A 12,344-nucleotide genomic window follows, 5' to 3' on the forward strand; every position below is an offset into this window, starting at 1 on the left:
ATCAAAAATGCCACTCCCTCTCGTCTCTTGCCTCCCTTTCTATCCTTCCTGTAGCATTTGTATCCTGGAACATTAAGCTGCTAGTCCTGCTCATCCCTGAGCCATGATTCTGTAATTGCTATGATATCCCAGTCCCATGTTTCTAACCATGCCCTAAGTTCATCTGCCTTCCCTGTTAGGCCCCTTGCATTGAAATAAATGCAGTTTAATTTATTAGTCCTACCTTGTCCCTGCTTGCCCTGACTGTTTGACTGGCTTCTGTTCTCAACTGTACTAGTCTCAGGTTGATCTCTTTCCTCACTATCGCCCTCGGTCCCACTCTCCCACCTTACTAGTTTAAATCCTCCCAAGCAGCTCTAGCAAATTTCCATGCCAGTATATTAGTCCCCTTCCAATTTGGGTGCAATCTGCCCTTCTTGTTCCAATCATTTCTACCCCAAAAGAGATTCCAATGATCCAAAAATGTGAATCCTTCTCCCATACACCAGCTCCTCAGCCATGCATTCATCTGCTCTATCCTCCTATTCCTGCCCTCACTAGCTTGTAGCACTGGGAGTAATCCACATATTACTACTCTCGAGGACCTCCTTTTTAAATTTCTGCCTAACTCTCTGTAATCTCCCTTCAGAATCTCAACCTTTTCCCTCCCTATGTCGTTGGTTCCAATGTGGACAATGACCTCCTGCTGGCCCTTCTCCCCCGTGAGAACTTTCTGCACCCTGTCTGAGACATCCTTGATCCTGGCACCAGGGAATCAACGCACCATTCTGATTTTTCTCTGCTCGCCACAGAAATGTCTGTCAGTACCTTGGACTAGAGAATCCCCTAACACAAATGATCTCTGGAACCTGACGTACCCCTCATTGCATTACAGCCAGTCTCAATACGAGAAACTTGGCTGTTCGTGCTACGTTCCCCTGAGAATCCATCACCCCCTACTTTGTCCAAAACAGCATACCTGTTTGAAATGGGTATATCCACAGAAGACTCCTGCACGAGCTGCCTACCTCTCTTACCCTTCCTGAGTTAACCCATCTATGTGACCGTATGTGAGATTTTCCCCCCTTCCGAAAACTGCCATCCATCACATACTGTTGCAAATTCCTCATTGCTTCTATCTGTCTCTCCAACCGATCCATTTGATCTGATAAGATTCACAGCCAGTAGCATTTATGGCAGATATAATCCGCAGAAACCCTTAAACTCTCTTTAAACTCCCACATCTGACAAGAAGTACATATCACTGCAAAGGCCATTTTTGCTCCTTCACAATCTACAGACCCAGAAATTAACACTGTCTTATTCCTCTACAAACACTGCCCCAGGTTAAATTCATAGTTATGGCTTACATTTTAAGTTTAATCAAGAGATATATCTCCAAAAACATATAATCAAGAAATAACCCACTCTACTCACTAGTGCAGATTCTCTGTAGGCTACACTTAAAACAACAATTAACTTATCTGATTCTGTGCTGTGAACTTTACCCAACAGTTCCTCTGAGATCAGTTGTGAATGTCACTGTTAATTTTCCCAGATGCACTCCGATGTGCAGCGATACACGAATTCAAACAGCAAAGGCGGCAACTGTGCAGGTTTTCTCTCTCTCTTGCACTGTCCTCACCATGTGCTTCCTTTGTCTGCTCTTCTCCCTTTTAAAACTGTTATTGTTTTGACTTTTTTTTCTCCAAAGTTCCAAAACAATGTAACAGCATCTAAAACAGGAATTGCTGCTCCTGGGATTCAAGGAAATCACCTCCAACACCTAAAATACTTCAAAAAAGGAGCATCTGTTACAGCCAGAAAATGTTCCCGTCCTCCATCTTGGATATCAGTGAGACTTGGGGGATGAGGTGCATAGATCTTTAAAATGTCACAAACAGCTGGTACTGAAAAGAATCAAGAAAGCTAATAGAATGCTGGCCTTTATTTCTCAAGGAATGAAGTACGAGGATGTAGAGGTTATGATGCAGTTATACAAAACCTTGATTAGACCCACTTGGAGTACTGTAAAAGATGGTTTGGCCTTGGAGGGACTACAACAGTTACAAGAATGATACCTGGTCTTCAGCGGTTAAGTCATTAGGAGGGATTATATAAATTAGGCCTGTTTTCTCTGGAATTTCGAAGGTTAAGGAGTGATCTGATCAAAGTCTTCAAGATATTAACAGGAAAAGATGGTAGATAAAGATAAACTAGTTCCATTGGTTGGGGATTCTAGAACTAGGGGACATAGTCTCAGAATTAGGGCCTGTCGATTCAGGAGAGATGTTAGGAAGCACCTGCACATACAAAGGGTGGGAGAGGTTGGGAACTTTCTCCCACAAATGGCAGTGGATGCTGTATCAGTCGTTAATTTTAAGTCTGAGAGAGTAGTATGAAGGGATGTGGGCCAAAGGCAATTATATGGAGATAGGTCACAGATCAGTCGTTGATCTCGCTGAATGCTTCAAGGATTTGAATGGTCTACTCCTGTTCCTAAGTAATTCTCAGCCTTGGAAATGTATGGTTTTGAAGGAAGGTTGATAGTTCAACTGATAGAATTTAAATTTTCAAGATTACGACAGGGATGAAGGAGTTTATCCATACAATTTGTTCAACATGGTGAAAGAGATTCCATTACCATGGGAATAAAATTTACCAAGGTAGCAGCAAACAAAACCGGATACATTTTCATCATGATGACTACCTAATTCTCCTCTTGTAATATTGCCTTTCTTTGTCATATGTGTCTCATCCACCTATAAATATGACTGCCTTTCCTCTCCCCTTAATAAGAGTCAATAAAGTGTGGCACTGGAACAAAGAAACACAGCAGGTCAGGCAGCACCTGAGCAGCAAGAGAGTCAATGTTTTGGAAATAATCCTCAGGATGAAACGTTGACTCCTTTGCTGCTCAGATGCTGCCTGACCTGTTGTGCGTTTTCCAACACTACTCTGACTTCTCCAGCATCTGCAGTCCTCACCTTCTCCTACTCTCTCCTTAATAATAACACAAAGTAAGTACCCAGCAGGTCTGGCTGCCTCTGTGGAGACAGAAATAGAGTTATTGTTTTGAGTTAAGCATAACCTCTTTAGAACTGGGAGATCTGGGATAGAGTAGAGGGTGGGAGAGATGAAGTCACAAAGATGTCGTGGATAAGAAGGCAGAGGGAGTGGTAATGATTATAATAAGGAAACTAAGCACTAGACTGAAGTGAGTGTTAGTGACAGCATAACGAACAGCCTTTGTCCAAAAACAAAAGCATGAAGAAACTAAATTGAGATTTGCGCATGGCAAAACAAAACAATCAAAACGGACCACAGAGTTCATTGTTTGAAACGGTTGAACTCCGTGATGTGGCCTGAAGGCTGTGAAGTCCTGAATTACAAGATGAATAGCTGTTACTTGAGCTTGTGTTGAGCTTCAGTGGCAAATTATATTCGGCACACGATATAGATGTTAGCATGGGCTGGTAAATTAAAACCAAAGTTAGAGTGGTGCTGGAAAAATACAGCAGGTCAGGTAGCATCCAAGGAGCAGGAAGATCAATGTTTCGGGCAGGAACCCTTCATCAGGAAGGGCTCTTGCCCGAAACATCGACTCTCCTGCTCCTCGGATGCTGCCTGACCTGCTGTGCTTTTCCGGCACCACACTAAACTTGACTCTAATCTCCAGCATCTGCAGTCCTCACTTTCGCCTGGTACATTAAAGTGGCAAACGGTAGCAACCTCATTGAACTACCTGCTTCTAGATGTTCCTTCCAAAGTCTCTACCATGCAATCTTCCTCAAAATAATCTCCCAAAAACCCTCCTCTTTGCCCAGGCTTTGATCTTATTTCTAGATTCCCCCTTTCCCTGGTTTTACATATGGTGTATTTCAAATCCTAAAAAATCACTAGTACTCATCTAAAATTCTACACTGTGTAATTTTGTTTCTGGGAGAAGCTTCGCATCAACATAAATGGCAGGCAAAGGACAAATATAGTCGATGACAAAAGCACACCATTAATACCAGATTTTAAGAAAGTAAGTCATCTATTTATATGTCTTTTCTGGTTCAGAAGCCCAAAAGAGCTGTAAAGTTGATGAAAGTACTTTAGAAGTACAGTGGTTGTGCTTCTGCGTAGAAGTTTTGTAATTGAGCTGTGCACAGTAAGATCCCACAAACAGCAATGGGAAATGGAAGGTGACTGGACAGTCTATCATATCGATGATGTGGAGGAGCCAGTGTTGGACTGAGGTGGTCAAAGTTAAAAATCACACAACACCAGGTTATAGTCCAACAGGTTTATTTGGAAACACTATCTTTCGGAGCTCTGCTCCTTCACAATGTCATCGCATCAGTTGTATGACAGTTTTTGATTTTTTAACTATTAACTCTGTGTCTTATGATCCTGCCCACTAGCTACCTGATGAAGGAGCAGTGCTCCGAAAGCTTGTACTTCCAAATAAACCGGTTGGACTTTAACCCTGGTGTTGTGTGATTTTTAGCTTTATCACGTCGATGGTTGAGGAATAAGTGTTGTCTGTTTCCCAATAACGTTTTCCTTTCCTGTAGCGTGATTACATTTTCTAAAAACATTGAAGGGTTAATTCCATCTAACTCTTCATTGTGCAGAAATAGCACAACCCTGTGAACATCTACATCTGGCAGTTTGGAGATAATTATGTTTGAGATTTGGAAACTCCTATCCCCACACTTCACTTTTGGCAGCTGTTGTGCTGTCCCAGGTCATTTCCTTTCTTTAATGTGATAGACGTTCCTATTGTATTTTTTTATACAGAATGATTACCACTATGAGTACACAGAATGTGACAACACTGGGTCCCGGTGGAGAGTTGCCATTCCTAAATCTCCAGGGACGTGCACTGGATTGCCTGAGCCAATCAAAGGCAGAGAATGCTGTAAGTTACTGTTTAAAACTATTTGTTGGCGTAAAACCAAAGTATTTAAGCAACCTCGTCATGTCGAGCTCCCTATCAACTGTTGCTTTTTCTACAATCACATAGGCATTTAATACAAAAAATTGCATTTTATTTAAACCAAAGCAATTTTTATATTCTAGCTTATTATTTGTGAAGTGAAAGTTGACATAGTCCTAGAGGGCTGTAGAATGTTCTACTATCAGAGAGAGAGAAAGGGTGGAAGTGACAGCTGCTGGTGGGTTTTACATGAAGGTCACTGTGCTTCAGCTAAGGGCAAGGTTGATACATTTGGATAGATCCATGGATGAGGAAGGTTTAGAGGGATATGGGTCAAACACAGGCAAATGGGACTCGTTCAGTTTAGGATACCTGGTTGGCATGGATGAACTGGACCGAAGGGCCTGTTTCTGTGCTGTATGATCAATGATAAGTCAGGGCCATCATGGTGACCCCACCTGGCAAGGGAATTGAACCTTTACTATTGGCATCACTCTCCATTGCAACTCAACAATTCAGCCAACTGAGCCATCCCATTTCCAGGTTATTCTCAATAGAGGGCATGGTGGCATCATGGTGATGTTGCTGGATTAGTAAATCCAAGGCCTGTACTAATCACCAGGAGGCACACATGCAAGTCTCTCCAGACTTGGGAAATTTGAATTGAATTAATTGACTTTGGGATATTGAGTTTAAAATAAAGAACTGCAGATGCTGGTAATCTGAAATAAAATTAGAAATTTCAGGAGAAACTCAGCAGGCCTGGCAGGATCTGTGGAGAGAGAAAAACCGAGTTAATGTTTTGAATTCAGTGAGTTCTGATAAAGGTTCATTGGACTCGAAACATGAACTCTGTTTTTCTCTGTATAGATATTGCCAGACCTGCTGAATCTCTCCAGTGTTTCCTGTATTTGTTTGTGACATTGGAATGGTTTACTCCAACACGGAAGATCCTAGTATCTTACCCCAAAAAGTCATTCTTTTTTGAATGAAAACCAGAATCTAACCACAAATTCTGACAGTCAGGAAGCTGAATTGTGAACTTTGTCCAGTGACACTGCCAGACCTGCTGAGCATTTCCAGCATTTTCTGTTTTTGTTTCTGATTTCAAGTGTTTGCCGTATTTGGCACTTTTAAAATGAGGCAATTGAAGTTGATGTTACAAACTAACATTGCCAGTCTGTTGGGTTGGACAGTAACGTAGTGAAAGTGCAATGTTATGGGACAAACAAACCAAAAATGAGAGATTAAATGATAAGAAGTGACAAAATTTGGAAATGACATGTAATCAGTCTGTACTCATATAGTCATACAGCACAGAAACAGATCCTTCTGTCCAATTGGTCCGCAACAAACAGACATCCCAGTCTGACCTAGTCCCATTTGCTAGCACTTGGTCCATATCCCTCTAAACCCTTGCTATTCATGTACCCATCGTATTAAATGTTGCAAATGTACCCGTCTTCACCACTTCCTTTGGCAGTTCTGTATGAAAAAGTTACCCGTCAGGTTTTTTTTAATCTTTCCCCTCTCATCTTAAACCTATGCCTTTTAGTTTTGGACTCCCCAATTCTAGGAAAAACACCTCGTCTATTCACCCTATCCATGCCCTTTGTGACTTTATAAACCTCTATAAGGTCACCCCTCAACCTCTGATGCAGGAAAAAAAACCCAACCTGTTCAGCCTCTTCCTATTGCTCAAATCTTCCAGTCTAGTCAACATCCTTGTAAATCTTTTCTTCCCTCCCTCGAGTTTAACAACACCCCTCCTACAGCAGGGTGACCAGGATTGTACATGCTCCTTCCTTTGTTAGATGTTGATTGGATGTATTAGAACAGGAAGAAGACGCTGGCACTCAAATAATATTGCCAGTTAGTCTATTGGTCAAGAATATATTTTGTTATCATCTTTTAAATATTATTTTAGATATTAAAAATTCATTTTTAACATTTTTTTGGGAATAGAGAAGCAGCTGGATGCACCTGCGATCCAATAGTCAGAATATATCTTTTGTTAATCTGCTTCTGTCAGAACTGAATGAATGTTAGTGTCAGAATGATTAATTTGCAGATTAATAGATATTGGAATTGACATTGTTGTAGTTAAATCATCTACTGGAAAAGTAAGCACAGAAATAATTAACAATTGTTCAATGCTGATGCCAGACTTGCCAAATAGAATGTTCTAGAAGTCATCAATAGATTTGATAAGGTCTGTCAAAAGGGCAGAGTTAACATTACAAGTTGATGTAGATTTTTCTCTTACCATAAATAAAAATATGGAAATATATAAAATAAATGCAGGAGAAGGCTATTCAGCCATTTTAGCCTTCTGAACTTTCAATATGATCATGGCTGATCATTCAAGTTAATCCCCTGTTCCTGCTTTCTCCCCATACTTTTGATTTCTTCAGACCCAAGAGCTATATCTAACTTCTTTAAGGCAATCAATGTTTTCTGTGGCAGAAAATTCCACAGGCTCACCACTCTGAGTCAATCCTGCTATTCCATTAGTCTGGTAAACCTTTGCTGCACTCCCTCCAACACCAGAACATCCTTCCTCAGATAAGGAGATTCTAGCTGCACACTATACTCCAGATGTGGTCTCACGTGGCCCTGTATAACTGCAGCAAGACATCACTGCTCTTGGACTCAAATCCTCTCACTATGAAGACCAACAAATCACTTCCCTTCAATGATACCTGCAACACATGTGCACTTACTTTCCATGTAAGTAGGTTTCATTGCCCTACTCCCTTTCCCAATCTATTTCCATTTAGACAATAATCTTCCTTCCTGATTTTGCTACCAAATTGGATAACCACACATTTATACACATATTCCATGTGCCTTGCATTTTCCCATTCTCTCAATTTGTCTAAATCACACTGCAGCATCTCCACATCCTCCTCACAGTTTACCCCTCAACCAACTTTCTGTTGTCAGCAAACGTGGAAATACAAGTTCACTCATTTAAGCCATTAATAAATATCATTAATAGCTAGGGTCCGAGCACTCATTACTGCAGCCTCCCACTACTCACTGTCTGCCACTTGGAAAAAAACGTGTTTATTCCTTGTTTCCTGTCTGCTGATCATTTCTCTAATTATATCAGTACACTATCCCAACCCCCAATCCCATGTGCTTTAATTTTACACGCTAGTCTCATTTGTGGGTCTTCATCAAAAGCCTTCTGAAAGTCCAAGTAAACCATATCCACGGGCTCACCCTTATCAACCCTACCAGTTACATTAAAAAAAGTATATTTCACAATGGGCTTAAGGGCCTTTTTCATGCTGTAAAATCTCTATGCAAAATGCATTAGTGGTCCTAGGAGTTAACCAGCTTTCAAACTTGGGGATTTGAACATTCTCACTGAACCAAAAAAAACAGACTGAAATCTGTGTGACTTGCAATCATGCCTTATGAGGAATGCTTGAGGACTCTAGGACTATACTCGATGGAGTTTAGAAGGATGAGGGAGGACCTAATTGAAACTTACAGAATACTGAATGGCCTGGTCAGAGTGGACATTGGGAAGATGTTTCCATTGGTAGGAGAGACTAGGACCCAAGGGCACAGCCTTAGAGTAAAGGGAAGGCTTTTTAGAACGGAGATAAGGAGAAACTTCTTTAGCCAGAGTGTGGCGATTTTATAGAATTCATTGCCGTAGAAGGTTGTAGAGGCCAGGTCATTGAGTATATTTAAGACGGAGATAGATAAGTTCTTGATTGCAAAGGGGATCAAAGGTTATGGGGCAAAAGTGGGAAAATGGGATTGAAAAATCTATTAGCCATGATTGAATGGTGGAGCAGACGTAATGGGTCGAAAAGCCTAATTTCTGCTCCTGTGTCTTATGATCTTATTCTTTTCCCTGTTTTCCAGCCTTTTCTTGTGGATCTGGGGAGTTTCTGGAACTACAAAACCAGAGCTGCAGTAAATGTGCAGCAGGGAGTTACTCACTGGGGAGTGGCATTCGATTTGACGATTGGGATACGATGCCAGTTGGATTCTCAACTGCAGCAGCCTTTTTTGATGAGTTTGGAAAGAGTATTACCAGTAGTGACAATTGCAAATTGTAAGTAACCCAGCAACAGATTATTGTTCCATTCTGTCTATGCTGAGAGTTTATATAAGCTACTCACAAATAGAAGAATTGGGGTCAAAAGCAGAAATTGCTGGAAAATCTAAACAGGTCTGGCAGCATCTGTGGACAGAAATCAGAGTTAATGTTTCTGGACAAGAAATCATTCCTTAGAACTGGATCTTTCTTTTTTTTATAAGAATCAGAATCCTTAGATAGCACCTTCCAAACCCATGACCCATCTAGAAGGACAAGGACAGCAGGTACTTGGGAACACCACCACCTGCAAGTTCCCTCCAAGCCATCCTGACTTGGGAATATACCACCATACCTTCACAGTCGTTGGGTCAAAATCCTGGAATTCCCTCCCTACCGGCATTGTGGGTCAACCCACAGCAGGTGGACTGCAACGATTCAAGAAGGCAGCTCACCCCCACCTTCTCAAGAGGCAACTAGGGATGGGCTTTCAATGCTGGCCAGTCAGTGGCACCCAAATCCAAAAAATGATTAAAAATAAGTTTGAAGTAGGCCATTCAGCCCTTAGGCATGCTGCGTCATTCTGTACGAGTGTGACTGATCTGATTACTCCATATTCCTGTCCACCCCGATGATGTTTCAACCCTAAGAATCTTTTCACCTCTGCCTTAAAATAATTAAAGACTTGCCTCCATTACCTTTACAGAAGAGAGTTCCAAAAACTCTCAACCTTCTATGAGGGAAAAAAAGTGTTCCCTGTCTCTGTCTAAAATGGGCAAACTCTCATTTTTAAACTGTGACCCTTACTTCCAGATTCTCACACAAATGGAAACATCATCTCCACATCCTCTGTGTCAAAACACCTTAGGATCTTATATTTCAATCAAATGGCCTCTTACTATTTGAAAGACCAGCAGATGCAAGCCCAGTCTGTCCAACATTTCCTCGTTAAACCATTTACCCACTCCCCAGGGCTTAGTCAAGTAAACCTTCACTGAGATTTGTTTTGCTTTGATAATCAGTTCTTCTGTATTGTCTGTTATTTCTTGATTAGAAACCAACATTTTTGCTGTAATTTGTGTAGAAACTAATGATTGTGCCTGCAGCCAATTTGCTCGTTATCAAAATGAATTTTTAAAGAAGCTTACTACCAAGTGTGTTTTCATGTGTAACTTTGGGAGCAGACAGGATTTGTTTCTATATGGTCTGAGTCAGCTACATTACTGTGGCTCTGGAGTCATGTACGGACAGTGCACTTTCTTCCATTCGCGAACTAGGTGAGTTTTTACCACAATTAGTACCTGTCACAGTCACCATCAGGACTGTCTGTTTGCATGTGTGTGTGTGTCACACATGCACCACGGTCTGTGTGTGTTTTGGGTTGTACATCAGGGTCCAGTGCTCCAGGAGGAAATTGCATTTGGATCAGGTATAAGGTCAGGAGAAGCATGTGAGTTCTGGATTAGCCCTACATTCCAACATTATTATGTGAATTTACATTCCAGCAGCTAATGTGGAGGAATTTGACATTACAGCTACACCACTACCTCCCTGCCTTCTTGCACAATCACTGTGTCATGAAATCCAGTTGATGGGTGTGGCCATATTACAATCAGATACAGAAAAGGAAATTCAAACTGAACACACACCATTTGAAAATGGTTAACGGGCAGCATTTAGAATATCTAGCACTTAAATCTGCAGAAAATATTCCAAAAACCATAGCTTCCAGTGTGCAAGCAAGGAACTAGAATATAATAAATTGTATTTTGAAATTGACATGCCTGAGGTTAGAATCCAGAACTTTGAATGATATTGCAACTTGCTCACCTAATAAGTGCATTTGCTGGTTTTATTGAATAATTGAAGTTTGCTATTACTGAGTTTGAGGAAACCAGCAGTCTGCTGGCAACTGTCCAGTATTTACAATTTGCCATTGGAAATAAGCTGAGGAGAAAGTACACAGCCCCTCCCTAAAGAAAATGCCTTTCATTAAAGAAAAATGCATACTCACCTTGTTATCATCTCAGTGAAACTTCTGAGAGAAAGCGAGACCTGACTTTTATATCTTGCATCATTTGGAGTAATTTTGCTTGCAATTAACTATTTCTTTTACAGATCCTCTTGGGTTCCCCGAGGACGTTATATTGCTTCAAACAGGGATGATTGCACAGTTTCCCTCATCTACTCCGTACACCTGAAGAAATCAGGAAGTGTTACATTTGATTATCAATATCTGGATAACTCTATCTTCTTTGAATTTTTTGTAAGTGCAGTTTAGTTAAATATTTCTCTTGAGTTAATAAAAGACGTAAATTACCACAGGGCCAACATTCTGTGAGACAAAGAGAGAAGTTGAATTTAAGTAGTGCCATTGTTGTGCGCAGAATATTCCTACAGACATCACTACTAGTGGATTATTTTGAAATATAGTTTTCTGAAAAAAAAACCAAAAGCAGGTCATTCATCCATGTCAAGATCACACAAATGGGAATGAGGTTGATGACAGTTGATCTGTTTTGTTAATAATAAATGATGGACCGGACAGGGAGAACTGCAACGTCATGGTTTATGCTAATCTGAATTGATTTAGTCATCACATTCTATGTCTCATCTGAAAGTTGGCACCTTTAACAATATACTGAAGTATCACAGTGGCTCAGTGGTTAGCACTGCTGACTCACAGTGCCAGGGACCTGGGTTCCATTCCAGCCTCGGGTGACTGGCTATGTGGAGTTTGCATGTTTTCCCTGTGTCTGTGTGGGATTCCTCCACAGTCCAAAGGTATGTAGGTTCAATGGATTAGCCATGGGAAATGCAGGGATATGGTGGGATGCTGTTTGGAGGGTTGATGGGGATTTGATGGGCTGAATGGCCTGCTTCCACACTGTAGGGATTCTATGTTCTATTATCTGGAATAGGGCTTGAAACTGCTGTGTCTCTGAAGACTCTCACTGAGTTAAGCTGAATCTAGTACGATGTAATTGCCATAATTTCTATGTTCAGCTATTGTAAAGAGATGTTTTTTGTAGAATGACCATTTCAGTTTTTAAAAATTGTTTGTATTAAGTTGTTAACATTTCTATGTTAGGTTGCTATGCAATGAGGTGTCAAAAAGTGTGGCACAGGTCAGGCAGCATCCGAGAAGCAGGAGAGTCAACATTTTGAGCATAAGCTCTTCAGAAATTCCTGATGAGGAGCTTATGCCCAAAACGTTGACTGTCCTGCTCCTTGGATGCTGCCTGACCTGCTGTGCTTTTCCAGCGTCCCACTTTTTGACTCTGATCTCCAGCCATCTACAGTCCTCACTTTCTCCCTGCTATGCCATGAGGAGCCAAGTGATATCTTTATTGCTTTAGTGATGTAAGTAGAGAAGGA

At 41.0% G+C, this 12,344-nt stretch overlaps 1 protein-coding gene across 1 annotated transcript in view; it reads left to right on the forward strand.

Moving 5' to 3' along the window:
* Positions 1-12,344, forward strand: part of elapor2b (endosome-lysosome associated apoptosis and autophagy regulator family member 2b) — a 115,897-nt gene that overhangs the window by 53,040 nt on the left and 50,513 nt on the right. Inside the window, exons 2-4 of the mRNA XM_043714206.1 lie at positions 4,768-4,888; positions 8,792-8,984; positions 11,085-11,232. Coding sequence (XP_043570141.1) covers positions 4,768-4,888; positions 8,792-8,984; positions 11,085-11,232 — 462 coding nt within the window. The remainder of the gene's footprint in view (positions 1-4,767; positions 4,889-8,791; positions 8,985-11,084; positions 11,233-12,344) is intronic.

The sequence above is a fragment of the Chiloscyllium plagiosum genome, chromosome 23 (assembly GCF_004010195.1).
Source record: "Chiloscyllium plagiosum isolate BGI_BamShark_2017 chromosome 23, ASM401019v2, whole genome shotgun sequence".
Lineage (NCBI taxonomy): Eukaryota > Metazoa > Chordata > Chondrichthyes > Orectolobiformes > Hemiscylliidae > Chiloscyllium > Chiloscyllium plagiosum.